Source organism: Aulonocara stuartgranti (assembly GCF_965226115.1).
Source record: "Aulonocara stuartgranti genome assembly, chromosome: 18".
NCBI classification, from domain to species: Eukaryota; Metazoa; Chordata; class Actinopteri; order Cichliformes; family Cichlidae; genus Aulonocara; species Aulonocara stuartgranti.
The window spans coordinates 20,832,324-20,853,296 of record NC_138954.1 but is presented as its reverse complement, the minus strand read 5'-3'; the positions used below and the strand labels follow the sequence as shown (position 1 = coordinate 20,853,296).

At 38.7% G+C, this 20,973-nt stretch overlaps 1 protein-coding gene across 2 annotated transcripts; it reads right to left on the bottom strand.

The window, feature by feature from the left end:
* Positions 1 to 4,650: 4,650 nt before the first annotated feature.
* On the bottom strand, positions 4,651 to 20,280 carry LOC309693542 (uncharacterized protein). 2 transcript variants are annotated; one of them, XM_082512871.1, is made up of 33 exons: positions 19,985 to 20,280; positions 19,773 to 19,825; positions 19,576 to 19,650; positions 18,837 to 19,060; positions 18,658 to 18,739; positions 18,002 to 18,399; positions 16,903 to 17,455; positions 16,576 to 16,772; positions 16,097 to 16,486; positions 15,405 to 15,697; positions 13,989 to 14,254; positions 13,817 to 13,876; positions 13,357 to 13,494; positions 12,988 to 13,244; positions 12,799 to 12,883; positions 12,575 to 12,643; positions 12,241 to 12,375; positions 11,872 to 12,128; positions 11,695 to 11,779; positions 11,367 to 11,597; positions 9,684 to 9,821; positions 9,157 to 9,413; positions 8,981 to 9,065; positions 8,651 to 8,881; positions 8,386 to 8,523; positions 7,829 to 8,085; positions 7,581 to 7,665; positions 7,195 to 7,491; positions 6,735 to 6,943; positions 6,498 to 6,654; positions 6,080 to 6,420; positions 5,310 to 5,439; positions 4,651 to 5,180 (listed from the first exon to the last, which is right to left on the bottom strand). In XM_082512871.1, the coding sequence occupies exons 1-33, from the start codon at positions 20,059 to 20,061 to the stop codon at positions 5,038 to 5,040; spliced, it is 6,393 nt and encodes a 2,130-aa protein (XP_082368997.1). In that variant the 5' UTR covers positions 20,062 to 20,280; the 3' UTR covers positions 4,651 to 5,037. The 2 variants fall into 2 exon arrangements, with proteins under 2 accessions (XP_082368997.1, XP_082368998.1); XM_082512872.1 differs by lacking the exons at positions 18,837 to 19,060; positions 19,576 to 19,650; positions 19,773 to 19,825; positions 19,985 to 20,280 and having other exon boundaries at positions 18,002 to 18,434; positions 18,658 to 18,699.
* Positions 20,281 to 20,973: the final 693 nt, after the last annotated feature.

Genomic DNA, 20,973 nt, shown 5'->3' with positions numbered 1-20,973 from the left:
CAGGTTGTTTTCTGAGTAGACGTTTGTTTTTGGTTTTTTTGGCATATCCCATATCCACAAAGTCATTTCAAAATTGATAAGAATTAAAATAAAAATAGTAATTCAAATCCTCTCTGATGATCATGATTAATTTATTAGATAACTATTAATTTTAGCATACAGTCAGGCTGTCCAGCTCTTTGGATCTTTTTTTTAAACAGCAGCTAACGTTTATCTTTGGCATCCTCCTGTAACAAAAACAGTATCTTTACTGTTGCCAGGATCGGGGCTTTTTATTATCTCAAACACAACACACAAGCTAATGGGATTCACATTTAATAGTATGGTACTGTATTTGTAAGTTATCGCATGTGCAGTGAGATATGCACTATCTCACACGTTTCAACTACCTGGTGTTAAATGTGACTGTTAGTATTATAAAACTGAAAAGCCCATGCTATTAACCTTGAAGCATCGACTTTCAAGCCTCTGATATCTTGAATCTTATGTAATTTCAAAAAATTAATTTGTTGTTGAGAATTTTGCAGTTTATTGTCAGAGTATAGCTGGTGCTGTATCCTGCCTGCAGTGACTGCTGCAAATCCCATTTCTCAGGTGGGTTTGACGTGTTGAACCTTGAGGACACAGCGCTCACAGTTCAACTGGAGAAGGATGTTGGACAGGAACTGTGAGAGAGGAGATTATCAGTGATTATAAAGGCACGCCGCATCTGAGGCTGTATGATTTGTATTCAGAAATTGTTTTTCCTTACACTGGATAAAGCCTCTAAGATCACATCTTTGTTATCCCGATCAGAGGAGGAAAGTGAAGCTTTTAGATGAAAAGTCACTGTTTGGAAATCTTAAAGCAAGATACAAATAAAAATACACTTATTTAAGTACTGCAGATATTTGATGTATATAAATGTTAAAATAGATATATGGACATTTCATTGACTGTACCTTTGTCTGAGCTTGTGTCAGTTGTGGAATCCGTGTTTTTGTTGGAAATGCCAGCAGTGTTTCCACTTCCTGGGAAAGATACAACACCCCTGTTATCCAGATTTGCACAGCTGTCTAACAGTCTGTATTCTTAAAAGACTCTATCTAATGATTTAAAGCAGGTGTGTCAAACCTGCCAGAATTGGCCTGGCAAGGATTCCAATCCAACCCACTGGATGCCCTTGGAAAATCTGAGGGAGGACTTAAATTGTGGACTTTTACCTGTATTTTCATGTTTTACAACATTTCCTACTGATAGAATCGAATAGTTCTTTATTGTCATTGTACATGTACAACAAAATTGTGGAATTGTCATAAATACTTCCTTGATGGCTTTTCACATTAAATCAAAGTAATTATGTAGAAGATAAAGAATTAAATGTTAAATTAAATGTTTTTTCCACTACTTATACTAGAAATTTCTAGTATAGGCAGTTTTTTTCTTTTTAATGGATCCACAGCAACAAAAAATAGAAAGAAAAAAGAAATGCTACCACAACTACCCAACTTTTAAAATATCTTTAATTGGAGACAATTTGGGATTCTATAGTAGGAAAGTATGTTTCTTGATATACTGATATACTGCTGTTAATAATTCCACCCATGCTTGTCCTACCAATGGTTATGAAAACTTCTGTCATGATATACTGTAGGGTCATTCAAACAATGACCAACCTGCAACAGTGGAGACTGATGTTATGAGGTCATCTAAAGGAATAGATGCAGTAGTGCTGCTTTTTTGGCTGGTTGGTGTAGAATCAAAGACTGAGGTTGTTTCGATATCTGCTAGCGTAGTGGTGGTGCCCGCTGTTGCAGTGGAGATGACTGAAGATGGTTTCTTAATTGCTAGTGTAGATGTATCACTGCTTGTCTGGTTGGTTGCTGTAGATATTGGCACTGTGGATGCTGAGGCTGTGCTGACATTAAGTGTGGATGCTGCATTGAGCACTGGTGTGGTGATGTTTGTATCTGTATATATTATATTGTTGTTTCCAGTGGCTTGTTTTCTTGTTGGTACTTGGGTCAGAACTGTAGCAGAGAAGAAAGAGTTGCATTATAAATATTCAACCCTGAATCCACAAATTCTTACTTGTGAATGCAGACCTTGCTATTTTGCATGTTCACTCGCACTTACATTCTGTACAGGTTGACCTGTAGTCACGGCAGCAGTCACCAAATGTCAGACATATCTGATCACAGTAACATCCCCTGAAACAACTGGAGTTTTGTCCAGGGCAGCATAGCACTGGTGGACCTGCACAGTCTGGAAACAGCACACACACCACAGCTTCTGGCATAAAACTGCATGATCAGCATGGCACATATTTGTAATTTTGCAACATGCTATTTTGAAATATACTAGTAATGTGTAAAAATATAAAGTAATGATCTCACAAACAGTAATCAAAAAGATGAATAATATTAAATACAGAATAAATGCAACTGTAATAAATTTGGTTGTTTGTGTGTTGTCAGATTGAGGAATTTCTGAAATGCTTTGTGGACAGGCAACAAGGTGGTTAGGGTTCAGGAGTGAGCAAGGATCACTAAATGGAATGAGAGCGGTGAAAACACTTCATTAGTTCCACATTAGATTGACAGGTGGTGACTGTGGAGGCTATTTGAGTATAATAAACTGATTGTCACGTTCAAGAAACCAGTTGATGTGAGCTTTGGGACATGGAATGTTATCCTGCTGGAAGCAGCCACCAAGATATGGTCATAAAGACATGGACAGTACTCAGGTAGCCTGTGCAGCAGCCTGATCAGTTCATACAAGGCCAGATGGAATCATGCTTTCATTTTGCCTATGTCTAAATGTCACAGTAGAAATGGGACCAGACATCTAATCTTCTTTTGTCTAATTTTGGTGAGCCTCTGAATCATAGAGCCAGTTTTCTGTTTTTAGTTGAGAGGAACAGCACTTGGTGGGGTCTTCCACTTCTGTAACCAACATATTTTTGTGCATTCAGAGATGATGTTCTTCACACCTTGGCTCTAATGAATGTTTTATTTGAGTTGCTGTTGCCTTAGCATCAGCTCAATGCAGTCTGGCCATTCTCATTTCACCTTGGGCATCAACACGGTATTTTCACCCAGAGAACTGAGCAAAAATCCCTTCAACAGTTTCACTGGATATTTTCATTGGGTATTTTCTTTTATCCTGGAATATTCCCTGTAAATGTAGAGATGTTTGTATAGGAAAATTCCAATAGATCAGCAGATTCTTAAAATACTCAGACAGTCTGTCTGCACCAACAACAATGTCACATTCAAAGTCACTTAAGTCACTTAAATCTCCTTTCTTCCCTATTCTGATACTTGGTTTGAGCATTGTCACCATGTCTCCATGTCTTCTTGCTTTCTTTGAGCTTTCGCCATGTCTACCTGGTATGCCTAACAAAGTGGCTTGTGAGTGTACTTGTAGCTTGAGTAGGTGACAAAAATCAAATTCATTATTGTGGGGTTTAGATATAGGCAGCGTCTGTCGCACTGAACACAATGGCTAATTGTACAAAGATTGTTGTGGGTATTACCTGTTGGTTTAGTAGTTGGAGCTGGTATTTGGGCTAGAAAAATGGAAAGACAATGACAACAATATAAAAACATATTTATATTAAAGAAACATGTTAAATTTTAAATACATATTCTTAACATACAGTTATGACTTAATTTTTCTTGCCCAACAGGTACCAAAAGTACGAGGACTTAAATACATAGTAATGATATTACTTTCCTGCCAGTTTGAAGGTTCTTCTGCATCTGTACATTGCCAGACTGTAGCATAATGGCCTTGGCATCAGCATCAGCTCAAGCACCATGATAGATATTTAGAAATTCAGATCTACTCAGTCCATTCCTGAGATATGTATTCGAGCACTAGAACCAGCTAAAGGAGGCTCAGCACAGGGAAGTAAATATCATTATCTGTCACTAATAGCAGCCTCAAGCTCCAAACCATAAAACTAGTAGTGTTAATGCTTACAAACTCAGTCTAATCTTTACTAGTTAGAATAGTTTGCTTGCTGTTTTTGTTAGCTACTTAAGTGAAATCCAACAATACCAGAATTATTGACCATGCATTCACCTATATATCCAGGGACATGAACTCAAACTATCAGTAACATTAAAGAGGATCCACCTGAAAACACATCAACTAATTAAAAAAATCTAAAGGATCTAAAAGTAGGTTCTACTCTTGTTAAAACAGCAGTTTGAAAGTATATATAATGTCTCAAATACATTTTTGTAGTATGAAATAATTGTGCCATAACTTTTTGAAACTGTTAAATAGTAGCCAATAGGCATAGCTTCACTTACCATCACAGAGAAACCTTAAGAAAAGAAAAATGCACAGAACAAATACATCCATGGCTCTATGTGGTGTTGTAACACTTGAGAGTAAGGATTCCACATAAACATGCCCTCATACAGATACAGACGAGCTTTTCAAGCAAGAGCAATCCTATTGTTTGCTAGAAAAAAAACAATTACCTTCCTTATCCGTATCATGTTACAGGTTTTGTGTTATTTGTTTTTCCTTTGTTTGGGTTGGTGTTCCTGCTGTACTGCAGGTGGTTAATGGGTTGTACCTTAAAAATGTACACGTAAACTTGGGACCAAATGGCTGCACACAAAGAAACACAAATGTCCTTACAGTCCACTTTTATTAGAGTAGTAAGTTCATCAGAAACCTTCAACAATGCAGGAAGCCAAAAACACCTTATGAAATGTGATCATTCACCACATACTTTTTAAATTTTTTATATTATCCAATGAGAATAATAGCTCAATTTACATGTAGAGTACAATGATTATATCAAATATATGTAGAAATAATAAGAAAAAGATAGGTATCTAAACATTCATGAAAAAATAGATATGCTGATATTCAGAAAACATAGCCCTAAAAAGCTAGGTAAAGACAACACTTGCTGGCTAACGAAGAAAAGCCAAAATCATTACACTCATCTGTTCTTTTTTATCCATATGGAGTTTTATGTAACTGATAGAGATTAAACTCATCCACATTCAAAGACAGTGTTTCATCTGGCATTCACACTCTCCAGCTCTCTCCAAACTCTTTAGTGCTTCTGGCTATGGTACCATCTGGCTTCATCCTGTCATTTTTTCTCTGAGCATCAAAGTTTCCACACAGGCCTCCCACCTTCCTTTTATAAATGTGTGGTAGAGTAATCTCTGCAGAATAAATATGAGCGTTTAATACATTGTATGAATATGGGAAACGATAAATTATTTATTAGCTTAAAGTGGAATGACACATTAAATAAATTACATCATCTGCTTTTGATATTGTACACTGGCTACCTGCTGAATGGTGTCCATTAAATGCCACTGACAAGCCAAAATCAGTTTGTAGGTAGATATGAGAGGAACGCTTCCAGATCTTTAGACCACCAGTCACTGAGACGGGCATTTCCGTAGGTTTTCCATCCACCTGAAGAGGAAAAAAAATCTCTCAGTGCAATTTAAGATAACTGAAGTATATGTAGATGTCAATTCTGCTGTTCATTCCTGTATGATTATGTTTGTTGTATGAAGAGAAACATACATTTTTGTTGTGGAAAGCTTGAGTATTAGCTGAAGTCTTTCCTATATTATCAAATACGTACAAGTTATTGAGATTCTATTAGCTTTCAGTGCGTAATAGCTAATGTTAGCATGCTAGTGTGATACAATCACAAGCAAAGTACATTATAACGCTTACAGTCTTATACTTGCTTAGTTTTAGTTCCGTACCCTTGCAAATTGAGATTCATAGGATTATATTACTCGCACACAGACACAATAACATCTAGGCACCGGATAAACATGGAATATTGCCATTACTGTTTTTTACACATTGTCTCTCTTCCTCTGTCTTATACCTACAAATGTTAAAGTGAAAAGAAATGCGCTATCACACAGCATAATTTAGCACATATAACATCCTCTCCCTCGCTACAGTTGTAACACCTTGAAGAGAAATGGGAAGAGGAGCTAGTTATTTCCCAGACTGATTTTACAAATGTCTGTGTGTAGGTAGCATCACACTGTGCCACAGTAAAATGCTAAGAAGTTAATGTGTTAATACATACGATCAGTTTCCGATTCTTCTTGAACTCCACAGTGTGATTGTACACTCTGATCTTAAGCTCTTGTAATCTGTGGTGCTCGTCATGTTCTTTGCTGTCATCGTCATCATCATCACCTTCCCTGCTCTTCTGCTCTTCTTCACTGCTGCTGTCATTTTCATGCTGACTATCACCGCCCTGATCTAAGACGGGCGTGTTGATGCTTTCAATGTAGATGTCTGGAAGGTTGTTTGGCAAGTTGCTGGTCCTCACCAGCACGTAAGAGTGTTCACCCTCAAAGTCATGCTTCATTTTATCAAATGTTTTATATTCAGGGTCCTTCTTGATCGTACACTCATCGAAGTCTGTCGGGAACAAGAAGAGCAGTTAAATAAATAGGAACAAAAGCATAGTTTAGGTACATTGCAGGCATGTAGACTACCTGTAGACTGGCAGTAATAATTGCCCTTTTCATTTTGAAGGCAGACAGCATTTCCATCACATTCATCTTCATCATCACAGTCAATCTTTCCTATTCCGTCATCCTTCTCACATTCACATTTCTGACTGCAGTGATCTGTGTACCACTGTTCATTGAACTGAAAAGACACAGACAGTCAACATACCACATGACCACAAGCTCATTTTCAAAATTGTCCATATTGTCAATTTGTCTTACTTGGTGTTTGGTGCCATTCTTGTCCACACAGCCACATTGTTCCAGAGGCACACAAATCTTCATTTTCATGACAAAGCCATCATCGCACACACATCCAGGAACACAAACCTCATTGTCACTACAATGTGGTGGGCCATTCAAGAAAAAACAGGTTGGACTACATGCAGGGACACAAGTGGTATAGTGACTATACCGTGGGCAAATTGGTGCTGGGGAAGGAAAGATGTATAGAGTTGGAGAACAGATATATCCTCAGTTATAAACTTCAAATGACAGAAAAACAAAATAAAAAAAGTTTTTGTTATATATTGAAAATGTATTTGTTAATCCCAAAAAGTTGATTCTGTTCATCTGGATGTATCATTTTCATTGGGAGCAACACTGGATGATTGAGCATGCATCAAGACAATTCAATGTTTCAATTTGTTTTTATAACTATAGACACGCAAAAAGAACTTACTTGGTACCGTCAGGGTTGTTTGTTGCGGTCTTGCTGTTGTTGTAGATTGCGGTTTATTTGTTGTGGGCTGGGGTCCAACTGTGGTTGATGGTTGTGGCCCAGCTGTTGTTTCCGGCTTTAGTTGAGTTGTGGTTGATGGTTGTGGCCCAGCTGTTGTTTCCGGCTTTAGTTGAGTTGTGGTTGATGGTTGTGGCCCAGCTGTTGTTTCCGGCTTTAGTTGAGTTGTGGTTGATGGTTGTGGCCCAGCTGTTGTTTCCGGCTTTGACTGAGTTGTAGTTGTTGTTGGATTGACCAGTTCTGTAACAATATTTCACAGTCCGGTCTGTCATTTAGATTGTCAGATAGTGTTTGGACTGCACAAAATATAGTTAGGACATTAGGATTACCTGCACAGCGCCCATGATAAAGTGACACATCATCTACTGCCACATCAGACTGAGTATTCGAACCTCTTCGTCCTTCAAATATAATCTAAAAGTAAAGCGGTTACTGTTACATGGCACTATACTTGTGATGGTATACAGAGTGATTAGGTTACACTTAAATTAAAAGTATTGGACTGTTATTTATTTGCAGTGCAGTTTTCCAACATCAGATAGGTCTAATAAAGAAATGTCTCTGATAGGTAACACACCTGGAAAGTGTCTGTTGCTGTAATGTCCACCTGAGCCAGGTGCCACATATTTCCTTGGTCATTCTGCTTCCTCCAAATCTGATTGGCTATTCTGTTTTGGAGCAGGTAAACATGGAGGCCCATTGTATCTGCTGAGCCGTACATATGGTACCAGAACTGCAGACACTGAGGTCCAGAGTCAGAGCACTCAGAGCTGATGAAACGCGCTGTGTCTCCATATGATGCACTGTTGGCGTCAATGTAAAGATAGTGGCCACCTGAATAGGGACATACATTTTTAGACAATAATATTGAGAATGATTCAGTAAATTACACATGTTCAAGTCATTTACATGGTTAAAACTGCTTGTTAAATTTCTTTGCATCGACATTTTTAACATTAAACTGAAAAAAAGGGAAAAAAGAAAACTATAATAAAACAAAAATAAAGAAATAACTAACGATCAAATGGTTTTAACAATGCAACTATGGTTAATATTAAACAGAAAATTTGTGTGTGGTTTACTTATTTTTTTTCCTGGAAAAATAACTGTTTCTGGCTTGTGAAAGCTAATTACCTCCTGTGGTGTGATCTGAAGATGGTCCAGTATTGATCGTAGGAGTGGAGCCACTCTGTCTTGTCCAATCAAAAGCATCAGTTATCATCTGATTCCACTGACATAAATCTTGCTCAAAATCACAGTGCATCTGGCATGCTGTTAAAAAAGAGAAAGAAATATGATTACATCATTGATACAGTAATTTTAGATATTACGTAATGGATTTGTAAACCAGAATAAACTAGAATGGGAAACAAGAGCTGCTGTAAAATTATTACTATACCTGGCTGCAGAGGTGGCCGGCTATCTGGAGCTTCAGTAACATTGTTCTTATTAATTAGGTTGGTTGTTTCCTCCACTACGGGAGGGACAGTGATATTTATTATCGGTGGTTGGAAGGTAGCAGTGAGCATAGGAGGCTGTGGAGCTGCAGTGGTTTGGACAGGGACTCTTGGGGGCGCTGTGGTATTAAGATCAGGTCTAGCTGATTGTGTTGTAATTCCACCTACCAGATCTGCAACAGTATAAAAATGTTATTAAGTGTCTGCATAGAAAGTTGGAAACAGCTTTTCAAACCTGGTAAAGTATATTTTGTTTTTTATATGCTTCTTACCTGAGCAGCGGCCGTGATAAAGCTTCAAATCATCTATGGCCACATCTGACTCATCATTGGATCCTCTGCGCCCCTCAATAATGATCTAAATGATACAATTAAATTGAATGATACATTTGCAGGATAATTTTTATAACTAGAAAGCAGGCCACACTCCATGGTTTGAAATAGGTCACCTGAAAAGGTGTGGTTGGTTCAATGTCCACTTGAGCCAGGTGCCACATATTTCCTTGGTCATTCTGCTTCCTCCAAACCTGATTGGCTATTCTGTTTTGGAACAGGTAAACATGGAGGCCCATTGTATCTGCTGAGCCATACATATGGTACCAGAACTGCAGACACTGAGGTCCAGAGTCAGAGCACTCAGAGCTGATGAGACGAGCTGTGTCTCCATACGATGCACTGTTGGCTTCAATGTAAAGATAGTGGCCACCTGAACGGGGACATACAATCAGTAAGTTAAAGATATGCTTTTAGGCAATAACACTGAGAATAAATAAGTACAGAAGTTAATTTACAAGCCATTTGCACTTGTTGCTAAAACTGCCTCATAAAGTTTTTCATACTGAATGGAAAAAACAAAAAACAAAAAAAACAAATCACCAAACTGGCTTTAATGGTGTTACTGTTTTATTCGGGAAGTTTAACACTATATAACCTCAGTATATTAACTTTATTTTCCCTATGTCAGAAAGCTAATTACCTCCTGTGGTGTGATCTGTAGAAGGTCCTGTATTGATAGTAGGAGTGGAGCCACTGTTTCTTGTCCAATCAAAAGCATCTGTGATCAACTGATTCCACTGACATAAATCTTGCTCAAAATTACAGTGGAATTGGCACACTGTTCAAAAAAGAAAAATATGATTATATAAGGCATAGAATAATTCTAGACATAAAATATCCATCCATCCATTCTCTTCCTCTTATCCTTATCAGGGGTGGGGAACTGGAGCCTAACTGAGCTTCCATTGGGTGAGAAGCAGGGTACACACTGGACAGGTCACCATTATATTGCAGGGCTAATACAGACAGACAACCATTTGCACTCACATTCACACCTATAGGAAATTTACAATCAACAATTAACCTAACCCCACTAACTGCATGTCTTTGGGCTGTAGAAAGAAGCCACAGTACCCCGAGAGAACCCACACAAACATGGGGAGAACATGCAAACTGCACACAGAAAGGCGTGTTGGAGTAAAACTCATGACTTTTATGTAGTGAGTCAACGGTGCTAACCACCACCCCACACTGCTGCACAAATAATGGATGTGTAAACCAGAGGTGGGACCAAGTCATTGTTTTGCAAGTCTCAAGTAAGTCTCAAGTCTTTATCCTCAAGTCACAAGTCAAGTCTCAAGTAATGTCAGGCAAGTCAGAGTCAAGTCTCAAGTCACTGGTTTAAAAGTCAGAGTAAAGTCACAAGTCTGAAACTTTGAATTTCAAGTCCTTTCGAGTCTTTCAAAAAAATAAATAAATAAAAGAATGTTGCAGTTATATACTAAATGTAAATATTAGACCATGTGATTTTTAAATCTCTGTTTTTCTCAACACATGACAAAATAGTGAACTTAGAAAATATACACAAATTGTGAAATTGCACCTCTATAAAATGCAGCTCAATTAAACTTAGCTCCAAGAATAATTTTCACAGACTGTTCTGAGATAAGCTGCATGTTATTCTTGGATGCGCTTGTAGGACCGGCTTTAAAATAGCATGACAAAAATATCATACACATTAAAGCTAGTTGACATCACAAAGTTAGATGAAGTCAGCTATCTCATCGTAGCAAAAGAGAAGCACCACCTACCGTTCTTTATGCAACTTCAACTGTCGGACAAAGTTGGAAGTTGTTCCATCTCTGTCCGTGATTCTCTTCTTGCATATTTTGCATATTACATTTCGTTTTTTTTGTTGACTACTTCATAGTTTATGTACCTGAAAAAAATAACTCCTTGCAGCATTTTTGAGCGTTTTTTTTTTCTTCTTAAAAAACTCTGGTTAATTTGATTGACTGTGCTACAGCTCACGCACACATACGTACGGAGTGTGGTTGGAATAAATGAATGAATTAATTGAATTAAAGGTGCACACTTTCTATATAATATGTGTGTTAAATTTTAGATTTGGGGTGAAATATCAAGTCTTTTCAAGTAAACCGGTTCAAGTCCAATTCAAGTCCCAGGTCACTGGTGTAAAAGTCCAAGTCAAGTCACAAGTCTTAGAACATTTTTTCAAGTCAAGTCTAAAGTCATAAAATTAATGACTCAAGTCTGACTGGAGTCCAAGTCATGTGACTCGAGTCCACACCTCTGGTGTAAACTATTATCTGTTAGAGTATAAATGGGACATTGAAGTGTTACTGTGAAATTATTACTATACCTGGCTGCAGAGGTGGCCGGCTATCTGGAGCTTCAGTAACATTGTTCTTATTAATTAAGTTGGTTGTTTCCTCCACTACGGGAGGGGCAGTGATATTTATTATCGCTGGTTGGAAGGTAGCAGTGAGCATAGGAGGCTGTGGAGCTGCAGTGGTTTGGACAGGGACTCTTGGGGGCGCTGTGGTATTAAGATCAGGTCTTGCTGATTGTGTTGTAATTCCACCTACCAGATCTGCAACAGTTTAACGGTGTTATTAAGTGTCTGCATAGAAAGTGAGAAACACCTTTCCAAACCAATAATGGTATGTTATGATATATAAACCTTTTACCTAAGCAGCGGCCGTGATAAAGCTTCAAATCATCTATGGCCACATCTGACTCATCATTGGATCCTCTGCGCCCCTCAATAATGATCTAAATGATAAAATTAAATTGAATGATATGTTTGCAGGATAATTTTTTATAACCAGAAAGCAGGCCACACTCCATGGTTTGAAATAGGTCACCTGAAAAGGTGTGGTTGGTTCAATGTCCACTTGAGCCAGGTGCCACATATTTCCTTGGTCATTCTGCTTCCTCCAAACCTGATTGGCTATTCTGTTTTGGAGCAGGTAAACATGGAGGCCCATTGTATCTGCTGAGCCATACATATGGTACCAGAACTGCAGACACTGAGGTCCAGAGTCAGAGCACTCAGAGCTGATGAGACGAGCTGTGTCTCCATACGATGCACTGTTGGCTTCAATGTAAAGATAGTGGCCATCTAGAAAAGGTGATTGAAAACATTAAAGATATAATAATATAAGGAATAAGTCCACCTTTAGATGTATTATGGTTTTATTAACTGTCAGTGTAAATTTTACATCAAATCTTACCACCAGTGTGGTCAGCAGAGGGGCCCGTCATTAAAGTGGGGGTAGAACCTCTTTGCCAGGTCCAGTCAAAAGCATCCGTAATCGTCTGGTCCCAGCTACAAAGGTTGCTATCAAAGTTACAGTCAAGATTGCAGACTAAAGGGAAACATTTGGAGAAAAAAAATAGCATGAGTCATGAGATACTTGCTAAACTTCCTAAAAGTGAACCCTAGTTACCATTAGAATCTGCACACTCAGTACATGAACAAGATGTAAATGTTAATTTTTAACTTAACATAAGGTTTTATGATGCAGAAACACATGACTTGTAAAATATAACTTCCTGTGTATTTACTTTGGTGTAAGGGGAGCATTTCTGTAGTTGTAGAAGGCTTAGTTCCACTTCCCAGGGCTGGAAAGCTACCTAAATAAAAACAACACTGACTTTTGGTAAACTCTGTCACATCAGTTATGCTAAAGAAGTTTATATCTTAAATGATTTACTTTCCAAACTGTTTACAACAGTATTGCATAGTTCCATATTTATTAAGCACCTACAGTTTGCTTTGCCTTTGTTACCTGAACATGAGCCAAAATGGACAGATATGTCATCTATGGCCACATCTGACTGATAATTAGAGCCTCGAATTCCTTCTATTATAATCTGAAAGGCATAAGAAGAAAATAGAATTCTAAATTAGGATATCAAGTCTTGATTTCCAGCAAGCCCTTCATACATTTCTTATGTTCATGTATTGTCAAACTCACTTGGAATGGACCAGACACTTTGACATCAGCTCTTCCCAGATGCCATTCAGGTCCCTGGTTGTCCATCATGGACCAGAGCTTTGTTGTTTTACTGTCTTTCAGCAGGTAGATATTAAGAGCCATGGCTGTGGCTGAACCATACATATGGTACCAGAAATACAGGCAGAGTGGTCCGTTAAAATTACACGCCGAGCTCATCAAACGGGCAGAGTCTCCATGAGTTACACTGTCTCCCTCAAGGTACATGTAGAAACCAGCTATGGAAAAGTTGAATAGTACACATTAAGTATAAACAATGTTATGAAACCAACCAAAATAGACCCCAACCTCTAAAAAGGAAAAACAACAGAAGTAACAGACTGGTTTTACCTCCAGTGGTGTGGTCTTGGTTTGGACCTGTTAAATTTGTTGGTGTGGGTCCAGAGTGTTTTGTCCAATCAAAAGTGTCCTGCATAAGCTGCTCCCACCCACACAGATCTTTTTCAAAATTGCAGTTCAAGGGACAAACTATAGAAAGCAAAATGTAAATAATGGATGAAAGAAACAAACAATGGAAATGCTGATTTATGAGTTAATAATAATTTCTGAGATACAGTGCTTTTAAACTTTGAAAAAACTTTAATATCCCATCTAATGTGTCGAAGGTTATACCTCAGGTCAGCAAAAGAACTAAAATATATTTACACTTCTATTAAATATTGGCACATATAAAGCAAGCAAGGTTATTAGCTAAGCTAATATTTGTTTTGAAATGATTATTTGTAAACTGTATCACGTCACTTATTTAAACTAGTCCTCGATAAACTTTCTAAACTGTGAATGCTCTTACAAGTTTGATCTGGTGTTGGAGAAGCAGTTGTTGGAGGAGCTGTTGAGGTAGAAAGGCCTTCTGAAATTGGATGAAAACACACACAGTTAACACAACCTATCTAGACATCCTACTGTATATTTACTTGTATGATAATAACAGTGTCATCCTCATATTTGATGCAAATACCCACCACAGGCTGTGCCAGTCTGCCAATTTGGAAGTTCAACTCCTGAAACCTGGCATGCTGTTGCATAGGACTTCAGAGATTCACAGAGTGTGTGTTGGTCGCCGCTCGTAGCACAGTAGTCATACACACAACTATTGAGGTAAATGCTTGGGTGAATGTGTTCATGACAGGGCATGAAAACACTGCCAAACAGCACTGAACACTCATTGTAGGCTGTATCCCTCTCATCCTTGTCACAGAGTCTTGGATTGTTTGGACGAGCTAAACATCTGAGAAAATTTAGACAAACAGAGATTAGTTACTTCTAGATTATACTGTACATGGACGTAACTTTGTGCTGAACATTGAGGGGGTCAAGACCTCTATCTAAATAAATAAATAAATCTGGGTAAACTCCCAGATGATTAAACATGCAACTATCTTGCTGGTAATAACCGAAATGGATAAAGAAAATCAACAGCCTATCTATGCAAGATAATTCATAATTTTATTGGGGGGGGGGGGGGGGGGGGGGGTGTAATATTAGCTGGGTCTGATTATTGGGAGGGGGGTCATAACCCCCCTAGAAATTACGCCCCTGATACTGTATAAAACATGTTGATGTAATTTTAAATAAATTACGATGCATAAAGAAAAATATATGCTAGTGTGTGAGTTTAGTACATTGGCTAGCCAAGGCGCCAGGTTGTATTCACTCAAAAAAACAACTTTTCACCCTTAATATGCATGATGCGACCATTCTGAGTAAAAAGAAGCTGAAAGATATAAAATCAAAGGTTTATTTATTCAAATACTCAATCTTCAAGGAAAACGTGCTTTGTATAAACTGAATATATACAAATCAAGTAAATTTAATTTGACCAGATTCATTTCAACATTTTACATGGAACACTTACATAATACATAATTTAATTAAAGTCAGCAGTTTTTGAAGAAATACGTGCTCCCTGCAGTTGTCTGACAAGCTGAGCAGATTTTTAGATGTTGGCTTGAAATAAAATACCTCCCTCTGTTGTGCCTGAACTGCAAATCCTGCATGTGTGTCTATTTCATGATTTGCCGTGATAGCAGGTTGGGTTATTACGTTGTGAATGTAATGTAATAACCCCCACCCCGCCACAAAGACACTCAGAACCTGCTTAGATTACTAACATACAACAACAATGCTGGCATGCTCAGGCTCAGCAGGTGATGTTCACTGATTTTACTAAACATGCTATGTTGCTTAATAGTATGAAAGAAAAAGCACAATTCAGGCTCATTGGAGAGTAAACACTGCCACTCTGCTGGCGCTAAAAAATGCAGTCATTTTACTAGCTTTTGTTTTTTTCAATACTATGCTGGTATATTTAGGTACAGAAGTGCCATACTGGTACCCAAATGTTTGCTGTTACTGTGTACAGTATTAAAATAACTCACTCAGAGTTGTTTGGGACCCTCCAGCTGTCACCAAACTCAAACGTTTCTGACACGTTTTGGCCTCCTGGAGTTACAAAGTCATCGTCCTGGTATCCAGAATAAGTGCCACACAGACCACACAGTTCATATTTGTAGTGCTCATCCACCTGCAGAAACAGTCTGTTCTCTCCATCTATGTGCATTTTGAGGCCAAAAGTTGTCTCCAAGATGATATAATTATTCTTCACATACACCCATACTGAGCCATATGTCCCGCTGGTGGAATATGGCAGTTGGACTTGCTTATAACTGACCTAAAGAAAGGACAGTCTTTTAATAATTGAACTTATTTTGCATGTTGTTTTACATAAAGTAGAGATAATATTTTCTTGAAATAGTTAGTTAGGTTAGTGCTACCAGTGACCTACTAACTAACTAAAGTATAGCCCTTTAGCTTGCTTAAGTTCCAGGTTGTAAACAGCTGACTTCCTCTAACGATCTGACACAACAGTAACTGACCTCTAAAAACGTGTGAAAGTCATCTGCCACTGTCATTAATGAATTACAGGAGATAATGCAGAACAAAAGAAGTCCTTGTGCAGTAAAATGTAAGCTGTAACTAATCCCAGATCACTGTTCTTGAAAACAGCCCTGTTGAATTTAAAGGTGAAGAAATGTTTTCAATGGTGTTAAAGAGAGAATTGCTTTCTTACATAGACCTCTCCGCTTTGATTCAAGATGAGATACAGATCCTCGACTTGGAGAGCCACGGCTTGAAGCTTGGATCTGGTGAAGTTCTGAAGGGGGGGGTGGGTGTTGTGTCCAGATACTGTGAACTGGACTGAGCTTCCTCCACCACATGTGGTGGTCAATATGTAACTGCATCCCCCTTGAAAGTCATATGCCAGACCGTCAAAGGTGATGTAGTGTGGATCACCGTACACACTGCAGGTGGTGGGTTTGAAAAGGAAGCAGCCTTTGACCCCATCTTTAACCTTACAAACTTCATTGTCTGCACATTGCATTTGAGTGCACTGCATATTGTTATTACCCATACACTGACACTGTTGCACACAATCTCCTTCCACCAGTATTTCTCCTTTCTGCAGGCAGAACAGAGTTATGTGAATAAATTACTGTGAAATTGAATATGTGAATAAGAAATTGTGTTGTGTTCATTTACCTCACTTACCTCATAGTGTTTTCCATTATACCAGCACCCGCAGTCTTCTGCTGGGACACACTTTTCCCCACTGAGTTTGAAGCCAGAATCACACTCACATCTTGCCTCACAGCTTCCACAGGAGCCAGCTATATCCAGACTGGAGCACACCTCGGGACAGCCATCAGCACACGAGTTATAGTGGCTGTTCTCACCGCACTGAATGGCTGAGGGGATCCGAGAAAAAGACAGGAAAAAGTGCATGACCTTTACTGTTATCAGTTATTATTTGCCACTGTGCGCTCTATTTTGAAAAGGAGGAAGAAAACAAAAGCAGGATTTAATAACGCAACATACGGCAGATTGTGGAGTTCCTCAACATGGGTACTGCAATGCCAGCTTTATTGCAGATATCAATATAGACCCGTAGCGTCTCACATAGCACGGCTTGGTCACCATGAGTAGAACACATGGCAAACACGCAGCCTCTGATATAGCTGTCTGCCCCTACAACTGATAAGCAGTCAGCAAAGGGACCAGTAGTAGAGAATAAGCCTCCACAGTACAGCTCGCTGGCATACTGTGTCTCCTCCAGTGGGTCACACTGAGGGAATAGAATGGTTTCACAGGAAGAGGCAGTTTTCCCAGTCTGCCAGCTTTCAGCCAAAGCTGTTGCGTTTTGTGAATCGAGGTTCCTAAAGTCATCTTCTTTGAGGTGGTTAAAGTTGCCACACATGCCACAGACTTTATCAGAATAGGTTGATGGGAGGGTGACGTGGACCACACCAGTGCTGTCAAATGAGACTGTAAGACCAAAAGTGGTTGCCAGCACAATAGTGGTAGGGGTGCTCCTGATGTTGACAGTGTCGCTGTTAAGGCTTAGTGGAAGCTTTCTCCAGATCCCATTAATCTGAAAAACAGTGTTAGTTTAGCCTTTTTTACCAGTTGCCATACACAATATGGACTTATTGCATTTGAAAGTTTATATAAAAGAAGGCACTTAGAAGATAGCTGTGCTCATAAAGGCCAATATGACCCATTAGTCCTTTGCCAGTGGCAATAAAATCTGCCCTTTATGCAATTATGGGAATCGCTGGATTTGGTGCTTTACTTGGCTCAGTGGTCATTACTTCATAATGGCGAGGCAAAAGGAAGTGCAGTTGTATGAACAGTAGTTATGGATTATGAAGTTTACAGAGCAGTATAAAACAGAAAATGTGAATACATAATACTATATTTTTATTAGGAAAATAGCTGTTACCAAACAGATATTCGTTCAGTAGTTGACAGTGGCTTTGTTTACAAAATATTGACTTCCTTAGTAATGTAAAATACTCAAATTGTCTTCATATGTATGTGTCAGAAATGTACTCTTCAGTGTTTGTAAATGTTAAAGGCTGGTATAATTAGTAATTAACTGTGCCCTAAATGTCTTCCATACATATAAGTAACTCACCACAACCCGGTCTGTTTGGCTTTTCAGCAGAGACACCCTGTAAATCCTCATGTTAATATTGATCTTCTGGACCTCTGGCAGAGATGTGTTATCATGCTGCTCATTGACCACTTCCACAGCGAACATGGGCAGGGTTTCAGTGGGTGAGCAGGTCTTAGCCAGAACATAAGTGCAGGCGGTCGTAAAGCGGAACAATACTCCATCAAAAGTGCTGCCGTCTGCGGGACTGTGTATAGTGCACATCCCAAAGGTAGAAGTCCCATTGGGGCCTCTTCTTTGAGGACCACAGAGTTGGCCTTCAGGGCAGTGAGAGGGAAAGCAGGAGAGCTGGCCAGCAGAACAGAGGCAGCGGGTGGTCTCATCTGTCCATATCTCTGCATTCGATTCACACTGTAGTCCTGTTGGGGTGACCATATTAACAGCTTATCGACACCTATGTAGGATTAATAACATTAAAAAACTGTATTGAGTTTTAATATTGTAGTTCAGAATATTTTCTAAAACATCCTCATCAAAAAATGTCTTTGTGACAATTCTTATGACACGTCTTCTGTTTTTATGTACCGCACAAAGGTTATTATGAATACAGTTCAATCTTTTAATTGATTTGTGGCACTAGAGCTGTTGTTGAGAAGTTTAATTTGGTAAATACTTACCACAGGAGCCTTTTCTTACACCTATCTGTTTAAATGTGATCTCTTTCTCTATGGACAATCCTTGAACCACTTCAAACACAACCTAATATATAAAAAAGGTAATTTATTTAAGGACATGCTATAGAATATTTATATTATGACAGTACAGTTCTAATGTGTGCTGCTATGTTTTATTTTACCCGAGTCCTGGACTCAGTGATGTTCAGGGGCACAAACGCTTGCCTCCATGCATTCTGAGGGAGAGCAGGAGAGGTCCAGATTTCTACTGAACCAACGCTGTTTTTTAGCAAGACACGAAGTTCAGACCCATTAGCTGCAACTGGGACAAGGTACCAGAACTCTAGACAAGCCTGGCCCTCAATCCCTAGTGGACCACTCTCTGAAACATTCACTGCAAAATCCCCTGGAGGAGAAAAAGACAAAAAAGAAAACTTAATACGCTACATATTTTAAATGCTGATATGTGCTGATAATATATATTTAACAGAAACAGCTCTTCATCTTTGTTCTTGTAATTAAACAAGTACTGCCTTGTACTGAACATCTGCTGTGAAATAGCTGTAGCTGTAGAAGCTGTCTGTTTGTGTTGCTGTAGCTACTAAATTTGAATCTCATGTGTAGGCTCTCTGTTTGAGTGCTCCCAGGAAAACACCAGGTTGTAAAAGAATATAGCCTATTTCAGATCAATTTGTGATAATGTGGTGAGACACGAATACAATCGCAGCCTGTGTGTAGATTGAAACAGAACTGTGGATGGATGTTCCCGATATTTCGCCAAAGGTTGGGACAAAATTAAAGGTTAATTAATTCGTTCAACTTATCTCTCAGAGCCAGAGTGAACCCAGAACTGTAAATTGGCTTGATGACTTCAAAAAGCAGTTCAGGCTACTGTTTTCTATTAAATATAATTGTCTTCACCTGCTCCTTTTTCACTCGCCAGCCACTCACAGTTCAGATTGGCATGTCTGTCATCAAAACACTGTATAACGTATTCTAAAGGAAACAAAAAATGAAATACGTCATTATGTACAACATGTTTGATTTGAGTTCTTATCTAAAGCAGGTCAGGTAATTATGAAATTCTTAAAGGTCTTAATAACTGTGCTACATTGTACCTGAATGTGCCCTCCACTCCGGTAAAGTAACTGATAGGAAGTCATTTTCAGCTCTGAAATAGGAAATCAATGACCAATAACCAATGTAACAAAATAAAGGACTGAGTTAAAAACTTGACTAAAAACTTCCTTTGTTTTAATTTAAATAAACTAAACTAAAATATTATTAATCACAGATAAACTAAAAAAATTTAAATGATCTTGAAACCTACCTGCATTGAGTCCCTGTCTGAGTTAGAAAGAGAACAGCCACCGTGACCACCAAATCTGTACGTATGCCTCCAAGCATAGCTGATCCTTTAATAGCAACCTCTCGGCTGCTCTCCTGTTGCTAAAACTCTTTTTCTCTTTGATGAGTTGAAGAATGAATGATGAGCAGTAACTGCTGTTAAGCCTTTTGGTGGAAGCAAAGCTTAAGCGACTGTTTGAATGCGAGCGCAAGCCTGTACTTTATGTCTTGTTCTCAGAATAGAGCTTTGGGTTTAGGTATTTATCCCTTTTATTTGACCACCTGACCAGGTAACCTCAGCCGTGGGAGGAAAAAGAGGACAGCAGGGCATTAAGGCATGAAAGGGGTTGGACTAGCATAAAAATGTTGTAAAGGTGACGACAACCCTACCGCTATTTTGGTAAACAGTGCTAAGTGAGGTCAAGGTTTAGTGTTGCTAAAAGGTTCTAGAGCAAGGTAAGTGCACATAGACACACACTTACAAAAACATAAATGAGCCCATAAACTTAAAAAAGAAACAATTAGTTTTAGAAATAACTCTTTAGATAGTGCTGATACATAGTATAGTTTATAAGTGTATTAGAAAACATTGAGGTGATGTGGAAGAATACAATAAATTTAATAAAGCACAGCTTGTATAATAAGCTATTATGTAATTGGACCCAGATAAGCAACATAGCAGAACAAAGTTTCAAAAATGCAACCAAGTAGGACAGGAACCCCGAGTCTAGATGCTGGTTAAGTTGGAGATACAGCTGGAGACACTGATGAGGTTCTCTGAGGGATTAGGTGGAGATGGGGAGAAGGTGGGTCACACAAATGAGAGTCTGAAAAGTGGAATAACAGAATAGCACTGAGATTTAAAACACAGGGAAAAGAGTCAGATTCGCTCTCAGAAGGCACACAAGAAAATTATTGGATCAGCGTGATTGAGAGAAGTTTGAATTGAGCGACTTGAGCCTTTCTCAGCTG

Coding starts and splice junctions, on each gene's coding strand:
- LOC309693542 (XM_082512871.1), bottom strand. CDS start 20,061: ATGCTTGGAGGCATACGTACAGATTTGGTGGTCACGGTGGCTGTTCTC. Junction 9,822..11,366: donor CCGGCCACCTCTGCAGCCAG/GTATAGTAATAA, acceptor TTTTTTGAACAG/TGTGCCAATTCCACTGTAAT. Junction 6,421..6,497: donor TTATTACTGCCAGTCTACAG/GTAGTCTACATG, acceptor TGTTCCCGACAG/ACTTCGATGAGTGTACGATC.